This window comes from Alternaria triticimaculans (assembly GCF_023758025.1).
Source record: "Alternaria triticimaculans strain BMP 0046 chromosome Unknown scaffold_9, whole genome shotgun sequence".
Lineage (NCBI taxonomy): Eukaryota > Fungi > Ascomycota > Dothideomycetes > Pleosporales > Pleosporaceae > Alternaria > Alternaria triticimaculans.
Window position 1 is genome coordinate 221,371 of NW_026055966.1, and position 25,435 is coordinate 246,805.

Here is a 25,435-nt window from a genome sequence, read left to right on the forward strand (position 1 = left end):
ACGACACAAGCTTAGAAGATGCCGTAGACAGAGCCGCGAAAGCATAGAAGAGATTGCCCAGGCTATCGCCCACATCGTCAAGGCTGAGAAGATAAGGTGTTCGGACGCGCCTAGAAGAGTTCCTCCCAGAGATTGAAGAGATCGCAGAAAGCAGTGGTTTCTTACTTTTAGAATACACTACGGCAGGGCAGGTCCGCCCAAGCTAGAAGATGTGAGTTGCACACTTGCTGCGCTGCATCCCATGAGCTGCGTACTTCTCACGGCATCACCATAGATTGCCGAGCGTGAAATTGACTTGCGCACAGCCACGATCACGACTGAGCCACTCTCTGGTGTGGACATGCCTTCGAACAACAATGTAAATCCATCTCGTTGCACAGCGAACAAGTGCAGGGCAGCCTCGTGCGGCGCGCGCTGGTGAGAACGAATTTGATGCAGGGTGACAAACTGCTTTTGCGCGTCGCGTAACGCGACAGATTTTTGATATGTCGGCGTCGGGGTGTATATCGGGTCGCAAGTTTAGCCATCGAAGTAGATGAGCGGAGGACGCGTCAAGACTCATGAGGAGGTGTTCGCGTCGGGGGCCGCGGCTTCTCGAATGGCACGTGATCGGTTCCGCCGGCTAACCATCCAGAGGCTACCTAGGTAGATCATGACGTAGCTCATCACCAAATCCAATCCACGGATCCATGGATGGTCTGCTGTCCAAACACCACTCGCCCGCAACAATGCACGCAAGACCTGCACGACCCCGAAACCATACAGTCACAGGAGCGGAGATGTGATCGGTATCTGCGCGTTATAAATGCTCATTGTTGCTAATCCTCTACTCATGGGCCGCGCGTCCTCCTCGGTATGCGGCAACCCCAGGTCAGATACATGTCGCCTCAGTCCTCGAAATCCCAATACGCTTTATCCAGCTCCGCCTGTATGCCCTCGATCAACCTCATTTCGTGCGGCTGGACCCGGAACAAGCGCGGTCCACCTACACATGGGTTGGAGCATTCGCATGCAAGCGAGGCATCTAACAGGGGGTCAGTACGTATTCCACATGCCTTTATAGGACTACTTACTGTTCGTTATGGCGATCTGAAGATCCTGTTCGAGAATGCGTATACCGGCAGTATGATCATTGCGCTTGTCGTTCAGTAACCCAGTCCAGTAATTCCGGGTGGAATCTTTGATGCAACCGCTCATTGTATACTTGATTCCTTTTGTATTCCTAAGAGCGACAAGACCATTCCAGGCGGTGATGAAAAATATGTCAATCCACTTCTTTTGGCATGGATGAAGCGGTTTCCAAGGGCAGTTGGCAAGCTCATGTTCAGGACCAATGAAGCGAAAATCGATGATATCGAGGTTTCCTAACCCAGCCATAGAAATGACATTAATTGGAACAACGCCCCTCTGAAGCGGTTGTCCCAGTTGCGGACAAATGCCCCCGAATGCCAAGAACTCAGTTGCAGACATCTCGAGTTGAAGCCTCTTCAGGAAGTTATCAGGCGTTACTATTCGCCTGAGTTGGCGCCAGATCTTTTCAGGTGACGCGGCGGGCCCAATGCCATCACCACGCGTACGGATTGTTGTGAATCGCTTCACCGTGTCGCGATTGGCGACTTGGGTGGCCTCATCCTTTACCTGGCGACTGACGCGCATGATCTCCATATTCGGGCGCTGTATATTGGGATCTCGATTGCGCCCTACGCGTTCGGGATTATCGTACGACAGGCCATACCCAAGCACAAGCTTCTCCCCGCCACCATGCTGTGTAACGACATCCGGAACAACGACTGGCCCGATGACGTGTAGGTAGATGGCTTCGCGCATCTCTAGAGGTAAGTCCAGCAGCCGGAAAGCTTGCCCCGTACCTTCCCACCACAAGCGCTGCTCCTCGTACTGCGATTCCGGGAGCCTCATCGCCCACATGTCGTCTTCGGCAGTGCAGTACGTATCGCGGATCCATGCAGCTGCGTTGCGCTTAGTTTTCTTAATCCTGCCAAACTCGGTGATGATCATGTCTTCAGCAACACATTTCGCGGATGGGGTATCGATCACAACGGTACGGGTGTAGCCGTCCGACCTCAGCGGCTCGGTGAAGGTATACCAGTCACTATGGACACTTGTATCGTGCCGAGCGATAGCACGTACTGCTTCGATATCTTCGGCATTGGCCTGAGATACTACGAGTAGCTCGTTCTGATGCTTGTGACAGTGACTGTGCTGTGACAAGAACGAGAAGTTGGACCTGCGCTCTTCTTGTATGAACTCATGGAGAGCGGCGATGAGGTCGGAAGGCTGCGGTTCAGGTGTAATGACTTCACTCCCGTGTTGTCTCTTCGGCCCAACGCCGTCATTCCGAGCAGATTCGTCGTCACTATCGCGTTGTCTTTTCGGCATGATATCGTCGGTTGCGTGTGTGAGGTTGGACGCAAGGCGAAGTGTAGAGAGCGTAGATGTTATGTCCTCCATAGTATGAATGGTTGCGACCGTGGCCGTGAGTGAAATGACTGTTGCGTATTCCGGAGGTGAGCGGTTTCTAGGTATACGTACCAAAGTTTATCACCTGAGCAGGTGCGCAGCAGCACGTCTGGGCTGCGTCATCCGCGGCACTAGTCTCTATTCGTACTAGTGCGCAAACACTACCGTGAAAGCCCTGGAGTGAAAATACAAAGGAGCGCTGTTTGTATAGTGGAGTGAAAGGGAAAGCCCGCGCATCATTCTTCTCAGTGGTTCCCTACTTGTGATGTCTTCTGTAGATAGTGTCTTTCCCACTGATCTACTCCGCACAATATTAGCCAGGGTAATCAAAATATCGGCGCCGCCTCGGGCGGGAGAAGGAAAGTCTTGAGGTGCCTTGCTGTATACATCAGTCTAAGATCCAAAGATCGATCATATTTGAAGGCAATGCAGACTTCTGGAAGGAAGATATTCAGTGTTTTCCCTGGGTGGGATGGCGCGGCGCAGGTGGAGCACATCCATTTCTGGATGGCATCGATGAGACGCAAACACTGTGGGCATGAGAAAAGATGATTGAATATGTGAAATTTGATTTGACATCGCTATGCTGATGCTAGACTCATAAGTCGTAATAAGCGAAGCGCCTATACAAGGGCTTCTTGGTATATATACATGTTCTCGTCATCCCCAAACTATGCGTAAGACTGAGCAGAGCATGTGAAGGGACTTCGTACAGCACCAGAGTTGTACTGTGTGATGATATCCTCGACGGAGGCGTAGGTACCGGCACCAAGAACAACCAGTCCAATGACGAAGACAATGGAGTTGAGGATGCTCAAGGAGATGTTCTTGGCGTTTGCGTTCCACTTGCCCTCCTTGACGAGCTGGAACCAGAAGAGTGCGGGCCAGTAGAATGTGAATCCGGAGATGAAGAGGGAGGAGATGAGACCGAGGAGGGCGTTGAAGAAGGGAATGGCCTCGGCGATGATCCATCCGATGACGGTGACAACGGTGATGAGTCCGACCCAGACACCCCAGCCCTTGACGTCCTTGACGAAGCGGATTGGCGAAGTGGGGAAGATGCGGTCCATGATGTAGCGGCAGACGACGGTGCCGTTAATGGATCCGGAGATGAAGATAACGGGAAGGGCGATACCGAAGGCAATGCGGGAGACGGTGTTTCCGGCAGAGAGAAGAGCAGGCGACTTGACCTCCTGGCCGACGAAAGCGTAGATGAGAGCACCAGTCATGGTGTAGATGAAGATCTCAATCAGACCGAGGGCCCAGATGGACTTGACGTAGTCCTTGGGGGTGTGCATCTCCGACATGAAAGAGAATTGGCAGACGGCGAAGGAGTAGGCGAAGATGATGTTGGTGGTCGCCAGGAAAGCCTCGTAGAACGAAGTTCCGGGTTGAGGCCACGCGGACCAGTTGACTGCGCTCAATCCACCGGGAGCATCGTGCGCTTGGATACCAGTTGCGATGATGGTGAGCAAGATGGCGGCGATGATACTAATAAAGTCGATGTAGCCCAAGAAAGCGAAGTCGTGAAACGTGGGTGGCAGAGCAAGAACCAGCAAGATGATCATAGATACTACACCCCATACGAGCGCGCATGTGGTGTAGTTTCCGATGATGTTGATAAAGGCAATTGTTCCGGTAAGCGCGTGCGATCCAACCAGCAAGATGAGGAAGAGCGCGAACATGACACCAGTGAGTTCCTTTCCGAATTTGCCCCAGATGATTTCGACGGCATCCGAGTAGTGGTTGACATGCGGGTAGCGCATCTTGACCTGACCGACAACGTAGGATGTGTAGATTGCGACGAGTCCAAGACCGACGCACATAATGACACCGGGAACCATTCCGAGGGTTGCGAACGCGCTAGGAATACTGAGAGAACCAAGCGCAATAGCTTCGACAATCAAGCAGACTGTGAGTTGCTTCCAGCCGAGACGGTGGAACTTCTCCGATCCCTCCTGGACGGTGGCAGTCTTGTCGACGGGCATCATGAGCTCGGGGTCGCTCTTCTTTCCCTCAGACGAAAGGTCGTCCAGACGGTAGGTCGGCGGTGCAGCAGCGTAGTGCCGCGCGGGAACGCCAGTGTTGACGCCGTTGGAGGCGTATTGTGGCTCAGGGTTGCCCGTCGTGAGCCCGTGGGCGTGCGGTACTTCCTGCATCTTGGAAAATGCAAATATGAATTTTTCAAAAATAACGGTGGGGTGGAGTCGTGGTCAAGTCGGAAGCTGGAGGGCACTCGCGACCTTTTGGTGTTTGGCGCCTGCTGACGAGCTAGTTTGGCCGGTACCCAAGAACAGCAGTAGCAGTGTAGGTCACAAGTCCAGTCGTCGGAATCGGGAAGACGGCTGCGCGTGATATCGACTGTCTGTGACGTACCGTGGGACCGGTGAGAAGGTAGTGTGAACTAGCAGCGGCACGCAGGAATAACCGTTTCTAAGGCCAGCGGCTGCTCTTGTTTCTTATATCAACACGTCTTATCTCTCCGCATGTTCTGCATGTGTAATAGAATGTTCCAAGCGGCCTTCCCCCGCGCGCTCCCAGCATGCTGGGCGACCGATGTTGACCGAAAGCTTGCTATCGAGGGCCTTAGCGAACTTCGGTCTATTGCTCGCATCGTACCAGAGCTTGGTGCGTGCAGCCAGCAGCGTTGCCCTTTAGTGGCGTCGTTAATGACGCGGTCCACATGGTGTGTCGCAGTTGACGTAAAATTTTCTCTTTTTTACGTGTTTTAGTGGTGAGTTTGGGGACGTGCTTGATGTGACATCGCCTGGATCCGTGCTAGGTGACATCAGAGCGAACCATGCATGCGGTTCTGGAGATAAGAGAGCTGCGGTGCTCACGCGACAACCTGTAAGCTGGGGATAAGCGTCTGCACTGGATGGTGACGACGACAGAGGCGTCGCGTAGGGCTGGTTTGGCTGCATGGGGGCGGCGACAAGCCTTTAGGGCCGCGCCATCCCGGGCCTCGGCGGGGCTTGATAGATTAACCGAACAGGTACCGGGGCGCAAAACTCTGACTAAGGCTGCTCCGATGCGTCCCGTCAACTACACCCAGCGCGGTAATGCACGACGCACCGCTCGGTGATTTGGTCTGGCCGCACTGCAGCTTGGCTGCTCGAAGGGTCATAGCAGGCGCGGCGTGACCGTGGCTTATCTTTGATCCAGGGTTTTGTGGAGTGCATTGCCGAACTTTGCGCCGCCCAATGATATGGGGGGTGAATGTGATTGCTTGGACATGGCTACCGTCTACCCCAGGATCCCAAAAGCCTCAGGGGGCACCGGGCACCGTGGGATGTTGCGCCATCATGGCGCGCTTGCCGAACAGCCGTGGTACTCCAGATTAGGAGCGAAGGGAGAATCCGTCGATCAAAGGGCGCAAATGTACTCGGGCAAGTTACTACAGAAACACATCGGGTATTGGCTATTCGTGGACCCTCCGGCTCTTGGACAACGGACGGAACGGCATGCCACAGCCGTTGTCGGAAGCTACCTGAGGCCGCGGACTATGTACACTACTACTCAACTACGCCGCCGTCTTGAGAAACTCATCCACTACATGCGGGTCCTTCTCGACCTCTTGGGCACCTCTGCTTCGCCTGCTCTCCCAAGTCTCTCCCACGTGGGCGTCTTCCGCTGTCGACTCAGGTGTAAAGGTAAACACGCGATGTTCACCTATAGTAGAGTTAGCCCATGCTGCAGACTAAATATAGAGATATACCGACAATTCTTCCACGCTGTGCCCACCATGGGGTCTTCGACTTCCCAGTCCTCGGTGAGGAAGTGTGCAAATGCGCCATGAGTGACGACCAGGACCTGTTCCATTAGCAAACCGCTGTTAAGAGGAAACTAACGGCAGCTTTACCTGCGCTTCGGGCCTTTGGTACAGCCAGTTCCTGAGATCAGAAGCGCGCTTCGAGATGGCGCGCTTCTCGTACGCCCAATAGTCTTCCTGCGAGGCGTTAGTAAGCATGCATGCTGATGTCAAACCGGGAGATCGACTAACCTTGGAGTTCCAGCCCGCTGTCACCGCTGATGCATCAACTTTGCTGATGTCAAAGTCAAGCTCCCCCTCTGCGAATAGGTTCGGTAGGAATGCGTGCACATCATCTGCAGTATCTGCAATTCCGACATCACATCCAATATTGCTGACCTCTTGCAAGGCTGGCAACAGCACGAACGGCACCTCTTTCCGCGCGAGCACGGGGCCAAAACTCAGTGACGCGGTCTGGATCGTTCGTCGTAGCGGCGACGCAAATACTATGTCTATTTCCTCATGATGTCGAAATGCCGAGCTAAGCGCGCGACATTGCTCTTTGCCTTTTTCCGTCAGCACAGCGTCGCGAATGCTGTAATTGCGCTGCCGCCAGTCAGTACTATTAATTTCGAGGTTCTTCTTCTCAATCTGGGACATACGGTCGCGTTGTGTTCTCCCTGCGCATGGCGTACGATATGAACCTTGGGAGACATCGTGGTGTTGGTTGAGAGTTGCTGAGTCTTCATTCTACGCTCGATGGTGGGGCTTGCCGAAGGAGCCACTAAAGTGCTATCGTGCAGTGGCGAATCTGAGATTGATGCGTGAAAACTTGGTCTTAATAGAGCTCCTCACATGTTTCTGTGTTCAGTTCCAGCAGTGATATTGAATTGAGATCTTGCCTTCTGCTGCGTAACAGCTCTGCGCTGTGTTCGTACTTGTATCCAAAGATACTTCGAGTCTGACTCGGAAGGTTAGCCGAGACAGCCAGCGCTAACCATTCCAGGAAATGCATCTCGCAAGCAGCCTCTACATTGGAAGAACAGGTGTAGGACCGTGAATCCTTCGTCGGTAGTGAATATCCAGAACTGAAACCGAGTAAGGCCTCCAGGCTAAACGTTTGACATCTTCGACACGTTGCCGATGATGCAACCGGCTAGTCCAGCTCTGCGGTCAGCCCCTGGCTTACTCCATGTCTCTTGCCATCACCAGCTCTTTCTCTCTTATCGTGTTATCGCAGCGCATGCGTATTACTGGAAGTGACTTTTTGGGAGTCATGAATACCTATTGATGAGTGAGTGATGCCCATACCTGTAAGAGACTGGTTGGAGAGCGTGGAGCACGATCAAATAAAACTGCCGCAGCAAATGGGTCGAACATGTAGAGAACAAATCCGTTCGTGTTGAACTGCTGCCATTGGTATGCGCGAATGTGCGCCGCTACTATTGACAAGCACGCGCGTGATGTATGGTTTTGAGTGTTGGAAGTGAGCTGTATTATTCGGAAGGAGCGATGACACTCGAGCTTTAGTTAGCGACTTTCCACGACCGATGTGCCACCATGCCTCTACGCCATCGCGACGTACTCTTTAAGATGGTCTCAACCACTAAATTGCATTCTCGAGGCGATGCAATTGATGTGACATTCAAGTGCAACGCGTAAACCTTGTTAGCGACGGTCGTCCTTGCACCTGCCGCGACACTGAATACTCGCGACGTCGCGACGCGAACGCCGGTCTCCAAGCAAGCTTCGCGCATCCCGCATCGACTGCGATCATTGCCAAAGCCCAACCGGGGCTCCAGAATGTCACTTGTCAAAGCAGCGCAACTTTGAACAGAATAGGGCTCATTCGCACGCGCCCGCTTTTGTGTTGATACGTCATGTTCGGAACGCGTTGTACCTGGGCATCGTGAGTTCCTTCCCGATCGCGCGAGCCAATGCACGTTTTCGGGCAAGCTGGGGGCATCGGATCCGCAAAAGACCCCGCAGCGCTAGCGCAAGCAGTCTCATCTACCATCCAGGAAGCCTCACCATTATCCTGGACATCATTGAGAGCTTTACGACGTTTGATCACTATTCGTTCAATATGGCAAGCAGTGAGCCTACAGTACTTATCATAGGCGCTGGTACCTTTGGCGCGTCTACTGCCTATCATTTGGGCAAACAATACAAAGATCCATCGCGGATTACTATCGTCGACCGTTGGGATAGCAATACATCCCTAAAGCAAAAGCAAGCGGCAGCCATCGACACCAATCGCATTATTCGTACCGACTACGACTCACATCTTTACTGCAATCTCGCCAACGAAGCCATTCATTTTTGGTTCTGGAGTATAGCAGTGCAGGGTCATTTCCACAAGACTGGCTGGGTCGTGCTAGACAAAAAAGATGGTACTTTTGGTGATGCGATAAGGAAGACATTCGTTGAGAGAGGGGGTGACTACACGCGCGATCTAGAACCACAAGAGCTGGACAAGTACGCGGTAACAAAGGGCATCAAGAGCGAAGAATATGGAAAGGGCTACTTCAATCGCGAAGCGGGTTGGTGCGACGCAGAAAAAGCAACGCAAAGCTTCACGAAAGTTGCACTGGAGCTGGGCGTCAAGAGGGTCACTGGAGACGTGCAGGAGTTATTACTGAGCGCCGACCAACGTAGGCTAGCGGGTGTAAAGCTGAGAGATGGTCAAGTTTTGAAAGCCGACAAGGTCGTGTTGGCAGCAGGAGCATGGACCAGCTCTCTGATGTCGCCGATCGAGGATGCTTTGAAGATACAGGAACAAGACCGCATCGAGCGCCAGATCACCGCTGTAGGACGGGTGTCTGCTTACTATACGTTGAACGAACAAGACACCCAGAGCATGATTGACGAAACAGTTCCTGTGATCGTCATTGGTGGAGAGGTCGACATTATCCCACCCTCGCAACCAAATCGGACGCTGAAAATTAATGACATCAAGACTGAAGTCATCAACACGGTTACCACCCCTTCTGGCCACAAAATCACTATGCCATCTCGAAGGAACCAGAATGACGTCCCTGAGAGGCTGAAGCGTGAGAGCGCACAGATCATGCATAACGCCATGCCGGATTGGACACGCAGCAAACGACCAGATCGATGGCGAATTTGCTACGACGCCGTTACACCAACTGAAGACTGGCTAATGTGTCGACATCCACATGAAAAGCTCGCCAACTTGTACCTCGCCGTTGGCGGTAGCTTTCACTCGTACAAGTAAGTAACTTTACCTTTCGTTTCACGCACGCAATGCTAATCATCCCCTCAGATTCCTCCCCGTCGCCGGCGCATACATGTGCAACGTACTAAGCGGCAAGGGCAACGGCGAAGAGAAAGATACGGCCTGGAAGTGGAAAAGCGCCGAAGAACTGTCATGTCGCAAGGGTAAAGAGTTTGGTGAAAGCCCCAGAGATTGCGATAAGAAAGAGTTGAGTGAATATGATGAGGGCGCAGCATCAAAGTTATGATCGTTAAGAAGAATTGCAATCAAGTTTTTCAGCATCATACGTCGCGAACGACCGAGGCCTCGTGCACCACGCTATATGATCTTGTGCATTCGCCATCATTAATGATAACGATTGAATCCTTCGTCTCTTGGTCTCTCTCATTCATACGAGGGTCGTATTATCCTGGTCTCACTGGCGATGCGATGATCGTGAGTGGCTCGCCATATTTACCATGTCTCGACCGCCCGCTTGCTTCACTCGCGCTCCATTTGCCTTCGAAGAACAAGCAACTGCTGGTGGAATGTTGATATAATGAAGCTTGGGTCGCTTTCATTCGGTTCGCAGCCTTTCTTATTGACATGAGTGAAAGAGGATTGAATGTCGCCTTAGTGGCGCGATCCCGTATAGAACTCTCAAGGCGCATATATACGCAGCCACTCTAGTATGGAAGTGCTCACACTGCCACTCAACAGCAGCGCAGTCACCCAACTCGCAGTCACACAAGACTACGCAATTCTCTCTCTAACGTGTCACACCATCCTCCAACGTATAGTTTGAGACATGTCTTCAATGGAGCATCCTCCCGCCAACAACGACAACAGTGCTGAAGAGAGCACCATCACCAAGCCCAGTGAAGACACGTTTAGAAGCTTACTCAACGCCGACAACGACGTCACCGTAGACGAAGAGATCGCCGAAGATCAAGAAATGGAAGACAGCTGGGTGTTCGTAGAAGCCGACTACCATTCCTACAGCGATGTCGCATCTTCTGTCGCCGAAGGCTCGAGTTCGAGCTGTGAGCTCCCAGAGCGTGAAGAAGAAGAAGATGCACACTCCAAGAGTGACGCTGACAAGTTGGAAGCGCAGAATGGTGGTGTCAGGAAGGGATTTGACAAGGAACCGACGAAGAAAGAGACTTCCAATGGTGAAGGAAGTAGTGGCAAGAACGACGCAGAAGATCTGCCAGACGTCGTGAAGGTAAGTCAAAATTCGATAACCGGGCATCAAGTTGCTGATGAGGACAGACTGTGTTGTCACTGTTCCTACGCTCGATCTACGGGATCGATTTTGCAAGATTGAGCAAAGAATCGTGGCGGAGAAAGCCCGGCATGCGAGACGAATAGCAGATAACCGAATTCAGGAGGAGCGGGAGGACTGAGTCTGGCGTAGGCTATCATGTATTGTTTTTCGCCGGCTCCCTAAAGTGGCGAGCCCGGACGGAGGCACAACCTAACGTCATGGTTCAAAAGGGTAGTTCACGGGAGAGAAAGCTCAATAATATACTGTATATCGCATCATCTTGGCATTGAATTGCGCCCCATGCACTGACCTACTTCCTGCCATATACCAAAGCGATGGCCGGCCTAGGAAGAACACTGGACTCTCTACCCCCTGTAGTAACTCAACCCTGCTGATACATACAGACTTTACAGACGTCTCATCACGAGGGTGACCATCATGCCGCGCCCAGGAAAACCTCACATGAACGACGATAACAGTCAAGAAGACTTCACCCAGCTCGTCGACGGAAAGAAAGTCGTAGCCCTATCCAATGATACACTGCCGAGGCACCCTGATGGCAGCTACGTGTTCGTTCGTGACGAGACTGCTAAAACCATCGAAGTAAGCATACAAGCCCCCTTCAAATCTCAATCATGCATACTAACGCTTCCGCGCAGGACAAAAGCGCACAAGACATCATTGCCTACTACGCCAAAATCCTCGCCATAGAAACCAAATCCAAACCCCATCCAAGCCTGACATCGAATGCAATCATCGACGGCCTCGACACCCTTCGCATCTGCTCCGAGATCTTCTCCGATAATCCTACTAAGCCTTCTTTCGTCGCAGAATACTTGCACATGCTAGCGCCGCAACACCAACTCAGTCTCTCCATCGTTCTTTCCATCATACTCGATACAGACGACTGGATGAATCTCGAGCGTGAGGTTGTTAGGGACGAGGAGTTCGAGATCTCGGTGGTCATTTGGGCGCTGAAGCTTGGGCCTGAGGGGCTAATGCTGGGGAGGGTGGAGGGGAAAAGCGAGATGCAGATTTTGTTGGGGGCGGAGGAGGCGTGGATTGTGGTGAATGAGGGTAAAGTAGAGTATGAAGAGAAGAAGATGGAGTTGAGGCGGGTTGCTGCGGAGGTGACGATGTGGGGGAGGGGCGCGGCTGGGATGTTTGCTAAGAAGGGTCGAACTGAAGACGACGACTGAAGGGTCGATGGGACTTCAAGGCCAGGGCAAATATGTGCTTCTTGGCACTGGTCATGTTTGGTCTCCGGGCTTGATGTTTGCCTCAGCCGAGGAGGCGTGTAGGATCGAGTTTTACCTTGGTTTGGAAGTCAGCTTGCGTACAAATAGTTGCTATAGCTTGTAGCCAACAAGGATATCCCCCACCATATATTCTTCGAGTACGCTTGATGGCGTTATTCCGCTGTGCCCTGAATGGCCGTACAGATGAGTGCCTGATCTGGTTATCTGCACATTGCGAGAGAGTGCGATGCAGACATTCACCACACTCTTCTCCTTCTGGAAGAAAGCCCCAAGTCCACGGACCTATTCCAGACCCACTTGTTTAATGGAATTCCATAGCTGTATGCTCCTCCTCTTGTGCTATATAACACGTCAGACCCACAGCTCCGCGCCTTGATTCGAAACGCACCACAACTTCTTTATAAAGCATAGTACCAACTAATCCACAATCGCGACGAATATGCCTGCTTCCAACATTCCAGAGACTGCTGGTAGCATCAGTAGCAAGGGCCCTATGAATCTCGTCGACGACGTTGAAGACACGGACGACTTCGTCCTCGTATCCCCTGGCGACTACCCAGAGGCATCCGCACCATCCTCTACGGCTGCGAAAGATGTCTGGACCGAGATCATCAAGATCACCCGCACTGAGGATAGTCTCTTCGAGAAGGTTAGCACTACTCTCTTTGGACGTTCAAGCCTTCCAACTGACATGATACAGGGCGAAAAGCACGTCACCGCCGTCGAGACCTGCCGGTACCACCTCCGCCCGTCCGACTGCCGTCAGACTTGTAACAGCACATTTAAGTGCGACGCCTGCCTATCACTGATCGCCGGGCTCGAGACTCTCGCCAACTGCGCCTGGGAATGGTCCAACGAGAGCAAGCCTTTCCAAGACAATATAAGCAACATCATGCACTGTCTGCACCGCCTCCCCTTTCATTTCCAGGAAGGTCTCTACAGTGTCATTGAAGCTGTAATGGACCACGAAGAGAACTGGCCTACGGCGGACCGAGAGAACTGCGAGCTGTGGGGGTTTAAGATCTCTGCTGCTTTATGGTTGCTTCGCCTGGGTGTTCACGGTCTGGCTTGGGCGCTGGCGGAGGGGAAGGAGTGGCGTCTTGTGCTGGCCGAGACGGAGCGGTCGTGGTATGAGGGGCTTGTCGTTGCTGACGAGTACGAGGAGGCTGTCGAGGAGACTGAACGCTTTACTAGGGCTTTTCGTAAGTGGGGTGCGAGTGTTGATGCTGAGCGGCGCGCTCGGTCTTCCGCTTAGTCCATCACGAGGTAGCGAATAGCAAGTGTTGAATTATAATATATTCTTACTCACAACGCACCAATAACATCATCTACTCCTTCACCTTGATGACTACCTTTCCAAAGTGACCTCCGCTGAACAGATACTTGATCGCTTGATCAGCCTCTTCAAACTTCCAAACACGGTCGACCACTGGCTTAATCTTCTTCTCGTCGTAGAACTTGAGCATTCTTTCAAGTTCAGTCCTAGGGCCGTTCACAATGCCCTTGAGTGTAACATTCCTCTTCAGGCACAGCAAGTTCGTGTTTGTCCTGTCGCCAGCCTCATCTTGCTTGCCAGATAGGTAGCCAATGCAAGAGATCAATCCGCCGAAGCGTACACATTCGAACGACTTGCGAAGTGTCTGCGCGCCACCGACTTCGATGATGATGTCAGCGCCCTCGTCGGAGGTAGCAGAAAGGACTGCGTTCTCCCAGTCTGGAGTGTTGCGGTAGTTGATGGTTGTCTTCGCGCCAAGCTTGGATGCGCGCTGGAGCTTCTCGTCGGAGGAAGATGTGATGATAGCATCTGCGCCTGCTGCGGATGCGATCTGGGCTGCAGAGATGCTTACACCGCCAGTACCCTGGCACAGGATCTTTTCGCCCGGTCCGATGATCTCGCCATTTGGTCGCATACAATTCAAGCTCATCCACGCGGTTACAGCTGCGATTGGCAAGCAAGCCGCTTCGTCATCGGATAGATAATCTGGTATCTTGACAACGCCATACGTGGGGAAGACACGGTATTGCGTCAACACTCCAGGCGCAGGTCCGCCCAAGCCACCTGCAATGTCTGAGGCCTTGATTTGGCCGCTGAGATGTTTCGGCGCAAATGTACTGATGACCCGGTCGCCTTCCTTGAGCTGGAAAGCTGGGTTCTTGTAGGGGTCTGAAGTGTTGTTGGAGACTGGACCAACCGCAACAACTACACCGCACATGTCGCTACATGGGACAATAGCGGGGGGATGCTCTACGGACTTGTGGTGGTTGTAGAGGCCCATGGCGACTGTCCACGTATTTAGCGTTGTTCAAATGGCAGTCTGGACCCTGCCACAAAAGTAGGTGTGACCACATCCCACTGTACGTACCTTCGGTATCCCTGTAGTTCAGACTCACGGAATGGACTTCAACCAACACCTCGTCTTCGCCAGGGGCCGGGCATTCCGCCTCGCCCATCCTGAGCTTATCGAGCCCGTCCTGGCCCGTGAGCCATTGCTTGATCTTTTGTGGAGGCGTCATCGCGAGATCTTGAACTGAAAGTTGAAACAGAGTCGAAAGCTTTGGGGTTGCCGAATCTAAGGTTTACAGTTGACGTAGATGTCGTGCTTTTAACGTCCTTGGTTTTGCGCTGGGAAAACAGTCCAGAAATTTCGCTCAGCCAGTCTCGGCGGTCTTGGGAGAAGGGTGGGGTGGGCATCCCGGGCAGTATCGTCTACTTAAGGCCTGGATTTGCTATGTAAGCTGCAAGAAATGCAGATGGTGGATCTCGAGCAGCGGGCAGAAAACCGCCGAAAGGTGTGGGGATGGGCATTATTTCTATGTGTCGTTGCGATGACGATAGGGTGCTCACGGCTGGTCATCGAGGTGTTCGTGAGGAGCGTCACCGCATTGGCCGTCTTCGCCCGATGAGCCGAGGTAGGCAGGGTGTTGTCGGAAAGCGCGAGCCGATGCCAGCCTACAACACCAAGACATCTCTCACGAGATTCAGGAGCGCATGGAAGAAGCCACCGACAACTTCTATCTTCAATGTTTGCACATCGCGCACGGTGCTGTCTGCTAGGGTGAAACCTGGATCTTGCCAGATGATGCAGCATCCCTGATGACGCGCTACGATCGATCGACCCCGGAAAGCGGGAAGTCTCAGGGGTACCGTCTGGAACAAGGCCATGACGATGCTGGTGACCACTAGATCGAAAGATAACATGCGATCGGGAAAGATGACATGCGATCGTTCCGGAACGTCTTATTTTATTATTGTATTGAAACTGCGCACGGCTCGTGGGGTTCAGGTACGATATTGGAGCTGCCACGCGACTTAGCGCGTGTGGGATGGGAAGAGAGCATGACGACATGCGATACTGTGATATAAACGCGACGCGACCCTCTGGAAAGTAGGCCAGCATCTCTTCCATAGCTACACATCGCATCAACATCCTCAACATCTTCGACATCTTCACTCCTTCGACAACATGAGGCCCCAGCTATACTACTCTGCGAGCCAGGAGGCCGTCCCTCCACCACTCAACAACTTCTTGAGCCCCGAGTTTGCGCCAGCCCTCACTGTGATGGAGCAGTTCGAAGCGGACCTTTTGCGCATGGACGAAGAGCACCTCCAACATCGCGAGCGAGCTGTACCCGAAGTCCCCTCACCATCCCCATTCCCTGACGATGGACTACCAAGCGACTCCACTCTATTCGGCAGAGTGAGGACATTGTACCGGCGGTTCTCCAGCTTCTCCCAACGCAGCAGCAGCCGTGCGAGCGACGCCAGTCTCTGAAAACAAAACATGATATCGTCATGCAGGTACAAGCGTTCGCATAGTCGCACGCACTAGTCGCTGTCCTGTCCCCATCGACCCGGGCCGCCCTTCAAAGCCATGCGCTATGGCCACCACAATCTCATTCCCGGATCGAACAAGCATCGACAGGCAGCATCAACCATACGAAATCGCATCATGAATGCGCTCAGCCCGGCAAGCCTCAACTCAAAGGCAGATGCACAGATTGCACACCGAGCTACCGCCAACCCGCGACCCGTGTCATGACATGGACCATTGAAACCGCCAGCCGCCGCCGCTAGTCGGCTGTCCCGCGGTGTCGATATCGATCGCGGGTTGGGAACCCGAGGCCCGCGTGGAAGCGCGGTTGGTTGAGAGGAAGGTCAATGACGTTGACACAGTCGATCTGTCTCGTCACGATTGACACACCTGCTTCAGTGCAGGCAATCTCCTTATTGGCTATCAAGGAGTGATAGTCGGGTGTCGGGCTGGTCCTGATACATCCCGCTCTACTCTTGCGCCCAGCATGGGCCTGGCTAATCGCCACGCCATTCGGAGAGCTCAACATGGCGTGAAGTGGAGATTGAGAACTTTGAGGTAGCTGTTGATTTCTAATAGTGTTCGCACCGCTTAGGATGCATAGGTTGTTGACTGGATGTGTTCAGTGTTATAATGTCTAATTACCATTTCAATTCCAACCTAGTCGGCATCTTCTGATACCTCTTGGGACGCCGTCGCAATCACTTCACCCTTCACTCTTGATTCCGCGATGCGAGATAGATTACCGTTCTGGTCGAATGCTATGATCGGCTGCTCGAGCGAGCGTATTGCGCCTTTCGGCCCATGAAGACGTGATGATCGTGACGTGCTATGTGAGCGCATCGACATCAGGCAACTCCGCCGATTGCCGTGAGCGTCTAGTAATAGTCAGGTTCGATGGGATAGTGTTGAACACAATGTACGCAAAGCCCGACAAATGCTAAATCAGTGTGAAGACTTTTAATACACCTCAACATCAAAGTGATTGAACTAGCTGAGGCTCGAAGCTGTCGTGATCGCGAGCTAGCTGTCATTACGTATGCCAAGGCGCTAGGACAATCTTATCGATTGGCAAACTTCCCGACGTCCCGTCCCCTTTCCTGTCCACAGCTGTCTCTGTGGTCACATTTGTCGACTACAGCTTTCTCATGTAGACCAAGCGGTTCAATTACATGCGCTGCTACGAATTAGACGATTAAAAATCTGTGGTTATGCAAAGTTTCACCTTTTTACCAAGTTGTCATCCCCCAACCTCATGTCCTGCACGGCAGCAGCATATACACTTCCGTTATCGTACGGCCATTTGCGTTTCTTACCAGCTCTCCATTAATACGTCAGTTCTGAGCCAAAGGTATGATAGCGCGCTTCAATGCTTCGCTGCGAGACGTGGGTAAAGTTCGAGCATGGTCGCTTGCGCGAGGAAGCAGAAAGCGAGATCACAGGATTCACGAGCCAAGATTTTGCGATATAGTTCATTGATCCACACAATGACTCTACTACCCGGCTTCAATACTCTTCACGAGAAACTGAACCGACTGGTTGTGGTACATCGAAAGCCCCAGATCGCGGGAGATGTGCGCAGCATTCACCTCGTGCAACAGCGGAGCGCGACCATTCCCTCGCGTTGCCTTAGCAATGCGGTATCGGAGGCACCGCCAAGCGATGAGCTTTCACATGGTCACGTCGCTATGTGGCATTGTGCGTTAGGCACTCTAGGTCAGTCACATGTACTTGGCTGAGAAGGTTTCTTGCTCGCAAATTACGTGGACACTATCCGCATAGTGAAGGGAAGCGACCGAGATGACCACATCATTCGAAAGACGTCGATAGAAGGACCTAGTTGAGCGCGCGCGAGGAGAAATTGTCATACCCTTTTACCTTTGTCCGCCTGGGACATTGTCGGGTGGGCTTGCTTACACTGTTGCTGGCTTTGTTGATCCGCGCACAACTTTCGTTCACTTTCAAAGGACACCAAACGCGCAAGATGTATTTCTACACTGTGCGATCTAGATGTCAAAGCGCCCTCCTCACGCCCCAGAACGACCTTTCACGCGTAGCCTTACAATGGCCGCGCCCCGTCCTCCTACTTATTGCGCCCCGTCTCCCACTGCAATTATGTCTTCCCAATCCAGACGCGCGTCAACTCTCTACCATTGCGCCATTCCCACCCCGCAAAGCAAGGTTTTCGCTCCCTCCTCTGCCACTCGACTCAACGACTCTACACGCGACCCCATCCAATTGCTCTTGGAACCTATCTGTGCTTTCGATACAACTACTCCACCACCTGGCTCGACCCAACACACCGATACGCAACTGCCTCATCCCGACATGTCAAAGCAGCCCGCCGATTCGAAGCTCGGGCAGAGTGTGACTCCCAAAACGCCGAGGAAAGCGAAGAAGGCTGTTAGTTTTGAAGCGGCGTCTGCGAGTGCGAACGACGAATCCAGTGCCTCTGATGCTGCCGCGCCCATCGAAGAGCAGGAAGGAGGACCCACAGATGAGGACGAGTCAGAATCAGAAGAGGCCGCTCCTACCCCGAAACCCAGGAAGGGCGCAAAAGCCGCTACCCCGAAGAAGCCCAGGAAGACCGCAACACCTAAGGAACCCGCCGCCACGGAGCCAAAGGCCAAGCCAAAAAAGCCGCCCGTCGGAGAAGGCTTCGATTCTTACACCCACAGTATAGTCGTTCCTCCGAAGGACCAATGGAGCAAGTTCTGGGGTGCAAAGCCTGTGTCAGGTGATCCTCGGCCCAGTCCTAAACAGCCTTCCGCCCGCGAGAGCATGGGTCAGACTGAGCCTCCCATGTGGGAGAATCGTGGCTTCCGGTACAAGCGCGGTTCGCGCGACACAAAGCACAATTTCCAGGTTGAGCCGGACAACATTGATCAGCTCCCTCAGGATAAGAACCAAGAAGACTTACTTGCCATCCCACTCATGGACATGCGGTTGAAGGATAAGAACGAACTTACATCCCACAAGAGAGAGCCGGTCATCTACTGCTATAACAAGGTACCAAAAGACTGGAATGACAAGCAAACCGTCAAGGCTCTTAACGACCGCCGTTACCAGGGTATTGATCGCGTGACCATTGATCCACCGTGGTCGGAAATCGAGCGAGAATATCTGGCTTCCCTCATGCGGGACAATCCCGACGCATCCATTTGGGAGTTGACTGAGCTTCACAACGATCGCTTCAAGGGCAAGGACTTCAGGGAAGCCACTCCTTTCGGGAAACTCTCTGATGGTCGGACAGTAGAGAGCACTCGCTACCAGTACACATCGTACAAACCATGCTACGATCGTGGCGAAGACCCACCGAATGTAAGATGGCGCGGCGACCCTTCGCCTGAAGCCAAGGCACTCGAAGCGTCGGGGCGCTTGGTGGCCGCCTTTGGGAAGCCGGACAAGGCTCTACTAAAGGAGTACGACAACACCCACGACGGCAACGATGGCGACGACGAGGGTGGTAAGCCTAAGAAGCCAGCCAAGAAGAAGCCGTTGAACAAGAAGAAGTCGCAGGCTGCCGTGGAGGAATCGGAAAGTGAAGATGCGTTCGGTAGCCCTCTGGTTCGCAAGCGCCATGGTTCGGAAGACTCTGGAGACCAAGAGCGGCCTGCTAAGAAGTCGAAGACCAAGGTATTTCCCCCATATGCTGAGCAGCCCGCGCTTGACGAGGACGAAGAGGATCTTCTTGTTCTGGCCGGCGCCTACAATGATGACGATGGTGATGATTCTTCATCGGTGATATTCGAAGACGACGATGCTGAGCAAGACGAAGAGATGGGACAGGAAGACTGTGACGACGCCGAACAGCAGATGGTCTCAGCCGCGCTCGAAGACTCCGCAGCTGAGGCTGCTCAAGGTCGTCTAATCGAACAGACTGCGATCGAACAGACTACGATCGTTGAAGAAACTCATGCTACTCGTCAGATTGTGGTTGACGAGAACTATAGCGACGAGGAAGAGGCAGAGTAGGTGGAAGGTTCCATGGAGACATCAAGTCGTTCAGCGCAGCAACCGCTTTCCACGTGCATGGACATACGGTGGCCTATGGGTACTGAGCTGGTCTTTGTATTTTTGTAATGTTATATAAGTGCGCATTAGATGGCGCAGTGTCATTGGGGGTTGGACGTTATGTGGAGTCGTCGATCTCCTCGTGGAGTAGTACTAATGCGATTTTGGTTTCTGCTTGTTCCAACATTCAATAACTAACAAACCCGCAATTGCTGCTGTTCTGCTTGTTCCGCTTCCGCGTTTTCTTTTTTTCAGCGTTGGCTGGTCGTCGCGAGAAGTATGCATCTTCTTCTAGCGCCCGCCACATCATGCTAACGGCTTCCACTCCGCGCTTAGCTGATTGGCCAGACTTCGGACAAAATCCGGGTGCGTGATGTAACGCGCAGCGCTCAACAGCTGGTTACACTCCGCGACTAGTGACACTCCGGAGTCGTCCACACTCCGCAACTTTGTACAAAAGGAAGATACCTCGATCGATTAACATGCATCATCAGCCTGCACTGAAACAACGCCCTCCAACTCAATCATCTTTATTTGCACCTTCCTGATCATGGCTTCTTCATTCCTAGTCGTCGGCGCCACAGGCAACACTGGCCGCAGCGTTGTTGAGACCCTTTCGAACCTCATCAAATCCAGCAAGACATTCTCCAATTATCGCATCCTCGCCATTACACGATCTGCAAACAGCTCCTCGGCCAAAGCACTCGCCAAATTCCCCCATGTCGAAATTATCGAATACAACTGGGTCGAGATGACCGCGGAGTGGCTACGCGAACACAATGTCGCCCGCGCATTCATAGCTTCACACAACGAGCCCAACCAATTCGCCGAGGAATCGACATTCCACCTTGCAGCCCGTGACGCTGGCGTCAAGTACGTTGTGCGCATCTCCACAACAGCCGCGAATGTGAAGCCAGACTGCCCTGCCTACTACCCGCGTACGCACTGGGCCATTGAAGCCATGCTGGACTCACCCGCATATCAAAGTATGCACTGGACATCACTGCAGCCAAACGTGTTCACCACTTTCTGGCTTATGCCCGCTGCTGAGCTGATCAAGGCTGTTCGTAACGGCGGAAAGCAACACACATTGCGCACGATGGCGAGCGCTGATGGACCAGTCGGCGTTATCGATCCCCATGACGTTGGTGTCTTTGCTGCGCATCTCCTACTCCAGGAAGACACCTCTGCGCACAACAAGCGCAGGTATGTCCTCAACGGCCCGGAGGATATCACGGGCGATGAGGTTGTAGCGATGGTCGAGAAGCACATCGGCACCAAAGTTGAGGACGTCAAGTTCAAGGATCTGTCTTTCGTAGACGACATGGTCGCTGCGTCGAACCAGGCAAAGAACGTGATAGGTTCTATCAAGCGTGCTCCGCAATCGGCGTGGAATGGCGAGGCGAAGGCGGAAACGACAAGCAAGGAGGTGCTGGAGATCGCAGCGCCGAAGAGGACGCCTGCTGATGTTATGAAGATGTTGTTGGCGTAAAATACGTGGCAATTAGACTCCAATGAATTAGCATTATTACTACACTAGTTCAAAATGCTCTCCGCCTATTGATCATAGTTGTTGATCACCCTGCAACTTCTCGTAATGCTCGTGACACGCAGTTATTCGCTTGCTTTTCCACCAATCCAGAGCGCCAGATGACACTCGGAAGATGCCCCAAACAGCGATGAAGTTGGCTTGTCGTACGACCCTGGACAGTACCCAGAGGTTCAAGTAGACGCCCCATATAGTCTTTGTATTGAAGAAGACATTGAAGTTTCCGATCATTTGCATGGCCAGGCGACCATTCGCAGGGGTCGGATTCACCGTGCTGTTGATCGCGTAATTAAAGCATCCGCCGACTAAGTGGAATGGTAGGCTGTCGAAGAGGAGCACACGTAGGATGTAGGACACCGTTGATGCGAATGATTCTTCAGACTCTTTGTTGTTTCCTTCGTTGACAGATCCCAAATGCCAATATACGCTTTGATGTCTCGAGACATTAAATGTGCGATCGGCGTCAGCGACCCAAGAACGCCATGAAGATTTATCGGATTTCTGGAAAGCTTTCGTAGCGTAGTATTGTCGGTGATATTCCAGCTCCGAAAGGGCAAAGAAGGCAAGCGCAAACTGTACAGCGCGGTGCTGAAGTCCAGTCTCCTCAAAGTTTGGTTCGGCAGTCTTGCCAATAGCCGTCGCGGCTCTGTCGAGGTACATGAGTACAACCGTAGTAATGACGCAGTATGTCTGGGACGCAGTCGTATCGGCCGGGCCAAATCGTGTTCCGAAAGCGACAACAAGGCCGATGTATGGCGCGCTACCCCATATCATGACTGTGGGAGTAGACGTCTGCGTGATGAGGCTGGAAAGATAGACTGCAAACATGCAAAGCGAGACTTGCACGGCGTAGCGACTGGCTGAGACGCACTTCCATCTGCGGTCTGCCATGGCTCTGGTAAGTGAAGGCATGAATAAGAGGTTGTCGTACAACTATGTTGCCCGTAATGAAATTTGCGTTTAACCGATATTTTTTGGGGGTACGTGGGAGAAAACGTCGGAAAAGATGGAGGCTTGAGAAGACTTTGGCGGTACCATGGTAACTTCGCCCCATAGTGCCACACACTGAAGCAGACCCTTGCGAAAAAAAGCCCTGGATGTCCCTTTGAGCTCTTCGTATATTGGTTGCGTCTGAAATGCGATGGCTGTGAGTGGCTCGCTAGGGGTTGCTACCTACGAGTCATCGTTAGCATTGCAACTCTTGGTACTCCAATGAAGCAGCCTGAATTCCAAAATTCCGCATCTTCGACTCTCTATAAATGTAGTGCTGGCCCCATCTTCGGTCAGACTGTGCAGCCATGGCTTCCTTACTCACCCTGCCCCGAGAGCTTCGCGATGAGATCGTCGATCTCCTGCTACTTACGCACAACCCGCAGCCGGCGGATGTATCCGAATCCGACGTTTACGATATATATCATCGATCTTCGCCCACCGTCTTTCCTCGGCCCATAAAGCACCACGCTGCTGGCCTCTGTCAGGCCTCACGTCAACTTCGTACCGAGGTGCTTCAGCGCTCATCTTCGCTTCAACTGGGGTTACGATATGCCCTCCGGATAATTATTCATAGACCTGAAACTCGTGAACGTGGTTTATTTCTGGAGCCTCGCCTGCGATGGATTGACACACCCGTTGCCGATGCCAACAACCTCGACAAGTTCAATATCTCATTTGAGTTGAACGACTTGTTGGCCTGGGGATGGGTCCAGACTTCCAGGGAGTTTGGGACAGTTGGTCGCCTATTGAATGATGCTCTTTGCGCAGTCATGTACAGGTATGGACGCGCCGGCCGCAATGCAACGATCAACAAAGTCAATATCGAAGTCACCGTTAAAGAAAGTCAAGCCTTTGTGTCCCGTGGTGGAGGACTCAAAGGCGACAACGCTTTGGAGAAGTTGGAACGGATTCTTTCTGATGGCGGACAACAATTCGCGAACTTCTGCATAGCAATGGCTATCAAGTACAGCTGTCTCGGAGTTATAGATCTGGTGAGGAATACGGACACGGAACCCGTGACACTTCTTCCAAGTAGCAGGAACAAGTTCTGGCAACGAATTGGTAGCATTTCATTGCAGGCTGGCACTGTAGTTCGCAAGAAGACGTGGTACATCGATCGTAAACTCATAGATCGCATGGTAGATGTCGAAGACCCCAAGTACCACAAGTTCATTGCAGAGATACTGCTGCAGAGAGGTCGTAATGGCTTGGATCAAGATTCGATGCTCGCGAATGATCACTACGAGGATCCTGAAACGGTCGTCCTATCGGGGAGTCGTGACCGGAATAATCATCGACACGCGATTGGTGTTCGCATACACAAGACTAAGCAAGGCTGGAGCGATGCGCAACCATTGTGTATCGTGGCTTGGAAAGAAGCGGTGAGAGGAGAATGTTTTCGAGAGGAGTGGAAAGCTTGAAGGGGTACTAAAGATAGGATTAAGGAGACAGAGATGGCAAATAATAGAAAATGGAGAGGCGGCGGGAATGCCATCTTGGGGCTGCGCTGGTGCTGTCGGAGGGTGGGATTGGAGTTGCTGTCGCGTCGCGGACGCGTCGGAAACACAGAATAGTGATGATGTCATAGCGTGCTGCAAACTTGTCCTCATTTCCTCTCCAGCCTTCGCCCACGCCTACCACCCGCGTATCTCATCATTCATCGCTCGCCGCCCTAACAAACCGCTCTTCCAACGGCTGACGACACTGCCGTAAAGCCACAGGTGATTTTACAGGAAGGCTGAATTGCAGACATTTCATTCACTCATCCGATTGTCACACAGGGCCTGCTACTGGAACCGCAAGCCGGTAAACACCACGAAGCCGGAAGGCTTCTGCAAAACTCCAGATGCACTATGAGCGCCTCGCTATTCTCATCTCCATTGTACCTTACGTCAGGCTTGATGCGCCGCCGATATTTCAACTGCCCGTTTTGTCCTTCACTTATATTCGCCCTCAATCCAAACTTTCTTTATCGATGTGGTTGAAGCGGCTTAGGGGCCTGCTCTGCCGACATCCGTGGATACAACATTCTCGATATGATGGCGCTTACTTTGAGCGCTTCTTGGATGCCCGACCTGCTCCTTCCTCACCCACTGCTGCGGCCTTCCGAGCGCGTTTTCCGCATGCCTTCGCATCTTCTCCCTCCCCTTCCTTGTTACCACCCTTCTGCTTCTTGGGCTCCGAAGCCGCAGCTAGTTTCTTCGCTGTGTTCCTTGCCGCGCGAGCCGCGGCTGTGATCTTCTTCTTCTCCGGATCATGGAGATGGCATCGCCAGCTCGCACGATCCTTCTCTTCAATATCTAGACTTCTTCGCTGACAGGCTGTTCCGTCATTGTTGGTGCCTGTACATCTAGCGCGGACCTGGCCCTGCGCGAAGCCTCCAGGCTCTGCTTGTTCTTCCTCATCGGTCGCTCCGGAGTTCATGTCGTTGTCCGCGGCAGATGTGTCGTCCTCGCCCATCAGTTCCTGGTCTGATGTGTTCGCCGGGTCGTCGACAGGTCCAGATTTGGTCACGAGGTGGGCGCTACCATCGGTGTCGACGTTTCGTGTGATTTCGGGTTGTGTAGTATCTCCGTTGAACTCGGGAAACTGCTTGCGAGCAGCGTCTTCGAGGAACGACCAAAGCGCGGGGTACAACTTTGGGTTGTATAGGTATGTATCGAAGCCCATTCGCTCGCGTATTTCGCGGTACTCCCGAAGCATGGCCGGTGACACTTTGACGTCGTGGAACTTCTTGTCGAATGTAGCTTTCATCTTCGTCGCTTGAAGAGCCCACATGACCCATCCAGATAGCTCGTCCCGCTTGGCAGTGAAGGTGTTGATGCTTTTTACCACACCGCTGCCTGTCTCTTCTAGAGAGTCACTGGTTGCGGCGTCCGGAAGAGCGAAGTACTGACAGTATCCAACATACTGAGAAATGTCGTTGATCGAATGAAAGGGTGCGGCAGGTAGGTGCGCGACGGCAAGGAGCAGTTCGCTATGCAGTTGGATGTATAGACATTCGTCCCTGCTCCAGTCTCCTAGCGCAACACGCGTGACCGCAGGTTCATCGGCAGTTCTGCCATTGACGGCCATGGCGCGCTATTTGCGGTGTG

General features: G+C 52.8%; 13 protein-coding genes across 13 annotated transcripts; 7 read left to right on the forward strand and 6 right to left on the reverse strand.

Moving 5' to 3' along the window:
* Nucleotides 1–887: 887 nt before the first annotated feature.
* J4E78_006509 (uncharacterized protein) lies at nucleotides 888–2,397 on the reverse strand (the record flags this gene model as incomplete). The annotated part of the gene is made up of 2 exons (XM_049367120.1): nucleotides 888–1,024; nucleotides 1,074–2,397. 2 exons carry the CDS (start codon nucleotides 2,395–2,397, stop codon nucleotides 888–890), a joined length of 1,461 nt encoding a protein of 486 aa, XP_049220867.1.
* Nucleotides 2,398–3,149: 752 nt separating this feature from the next.
* Nucleotides 3,150–4,637, reverse strand: J4E78_006510 (uncharacterized protein; the record flags this gene model as incomplete). Its single annotated transcript, XM_049367121.1, has 1 exon — nucleotides 3,150–4,637. One exon carries the CDS (start codon nucleotides 4,635–4,637, stop codon nucleotides 3,150–3,152), a length of 1,488 nt encoding a protein of 495 aa, XP_049220868.1.
* Nucleotides 4,638–6,001: 1,364 nt separating this feature from the next.
* Nucleotides 6,002–6,945, reverse strand: J4E78_006511 (uncharacterized protein; the record flags this gene model as incomplete). The annotated part of the gene is made up of 5 exons (XM_049367122.1): nucleotides 6,002–6,150; nucleotides 6,201–6,291; nucleotides 6,341–6,427; nucleotides 6,482–6,835; nucleotides 6,892–6,945. The coding sequence occupies 5 exons, from the start codon at nucleotides 6,943–6,945 to the stop codon at nucleotides 6,002–6,004; spliced, it is 735 nt and encodes a 244-aa protein (XP_049220869.1).
* A 1,370-nt stretch (nucleotides 6,946–8,315) lies between these two features.
* On the forward strand, nucleotides 8,316–9,714 carry J4E78_006512 (uncharacterized protein; the record flags this gene model as incomplete). Its single annotated transcript, XM_049367123.1, has 2 exons — nucleotides 8,316–9,463; nucleotides 9,516–9,714. 2 exons carry the CDS (start codon nucleotides 8,316–8,318, stop codon nucleotides 9,712–9,714), a joined length of 1,347 nt encoding a protein of 448 aa, XP_049220870.1.
* A 549-nt stretch (nucleotides 9,715–10,263) lies between these two features.
* Nucleotides 10,264–10,852, forward strand: J4E78_006513 (uncharacterized protein; the record flags this gene model as incomplete). The annotated part of the gene is made up of 2 exons (XM_049367124.1): nucleotides 10,264–10,671; nucleotides 10,703–10,852. 2 exons carry the CDS (start codon nucleotides 10,264–10,266, stop codon nucleotides 10,850–10,852), a joined length of 558 nt encoding a protein of 185 aa, XP_049220871.1.
* Nucleotides 10,853–11,151: 299 nt separating this feature from the next.
* On the forward strand, nucleotides 11,152–11,912 carry J4E78_006514 (uncharacterized protein; the record flags this gene model as incomplete). The annotated part of the gene is made up of 2 exons (XM_049367125.1): nucleotides 11,152–11,316; nucleotides 11,373–11,912. The coding sequence occupies 2 exons, from the start codon at nucleotides 11,152–11,154 to the stop codon at nucleotides 11,910–11,912; spliced, it is 705 nt and encodes a 234-aa protein (XP_049220872.1).
* A 499-nt stretch (nucleotides 11,913–12,411) lies between these two features.
* J4E78_006515 (uncharacterized protein) lies at nucleotides 12,412–13,227 on the forward strand (the record flags this gene model as incomplete). The annotated part of the gene is made up of 2 exons (XM_049367126.1): nucleotides 12,412–12,621; nucleotides 12,673–13,227. 2 exons carry the CDS (start codon nucleotides 12,412–12,414, stop codon nucleotides 13,225–13,227), a joined length of 765 nt encoding a protein of 254 aa, XP_049220873.1.
* Nucleotides 13,228–13,300: 73 nt separating this feature from the next.
* Nucleotides 13,301–14,486, reverse strand: J4E78_006516 (uncharacterized protein; the record flags this gene model as incomplete). The annotated part of the gene is made up of 2 exons (XM_049367127.1): nucleotides 13,301–14,253; nucleotides 14,336–14,486. 2 exons carry the CDS (start codon nucleotides 14,484–14,486, stop codon nucleotides 13,301–13,303), a joined length of 1,104 nt encoding a protein of 367 aa, XP_049220874.1.
* A 3,413-nt stretch (nucleotides 14,487–17,899) lies between these two features.
* Nucleotides 17,900–19,759, forward strand: J4E78_006517 (uncharacterized protein; the record flags this gene model as incomplete). The annotated part of the gene is made up of 1 exon (XM_049367128.1): nucleotides 17,900–19,759. One exon carries the CDS (start codon nucleotides 17,900–17,902, stop codon nucleotides 19,757–19,759), a length of 1,860 nt encoding a protein of 619 aa, XP_049220875.1.
* A 589-nt stretch (nucleotides 19,760–20,348) lies between these two features.
* J4E78_006518 (uncharacterized protein) lies at nucleotides 20,349–21,290 on the forward strand (the record flags this gene model as incomplete). The annotated part of the gene is made up of 1 exon (XM_049367129.1): nucleotides 20,349–21,290. The coding sequence occupies one exon, from the start codon at nucleotides 20,349–20,351 to the stop codon at nucleotides 21,288–21,290; it is 942 nt and encodes a 313-aa protein (XP_049220876.1).
* Nucleotides 21,291–21,362: 72 nt separating this feature from the next.
* J4E78_006519 (uncharacterized protein) lies at nucleotides 21,363–22,121 on the reverse strand (the record flags this gene model as incomplete). Its single annotated transcript, XM_049367130.1, has 1 exon — nucleotides 21,363–22,121. The coding sequence occupies one exon, from the start codon at nucleotides 22,119–22,121 to the stop codon at nucleotides 21,363–21,365; it is 759 nt and encodes a 252-aa protein (XP_049220877.1).
* A 922-nt stretch (nucleotides 22,122–23,043) lies between these two features.
* On the forward strand, nucleotides 23,044–23,761 carry J4E78_006520 (uncharacterized protein; the record flags this gene model as incomplete). The annotated part of the gene is given in 3 exon segments (XM_049367131.1): nucleotides 23,044–23,047; nucleotides 23,062–23,074; nucleotides 23,119–23,761. 3 exon segments carry the CDS (start codon nucleotides 23,044–23,046, stop codon nucleotides 23,759–23,761), a joined length of 660 nt encoding a protein of 219 aa, XP_049220878.1.
* Nucleotides 23,762–24,386: 625 nt separating this feature from the next.
* On the reverse strand, nucleotides 24,387–25,415 carry J4E78_006521 (uncharacterized protein; the record flags this gene model as incomplete). Its single annotated transcript, XM_049367132.1, has 1 exon — nucleotides 24,387–25,415. One exon carries the CDS (start codon nucleotides 25,413–25,415, stop codon nucleotides 24,387–24,389), a length of 1,029 nt encoding a protein of 342 aa, XP_049220879.1.
* Nucleotides 25,416–25,435: the final 20 nt, after the last annotated feature.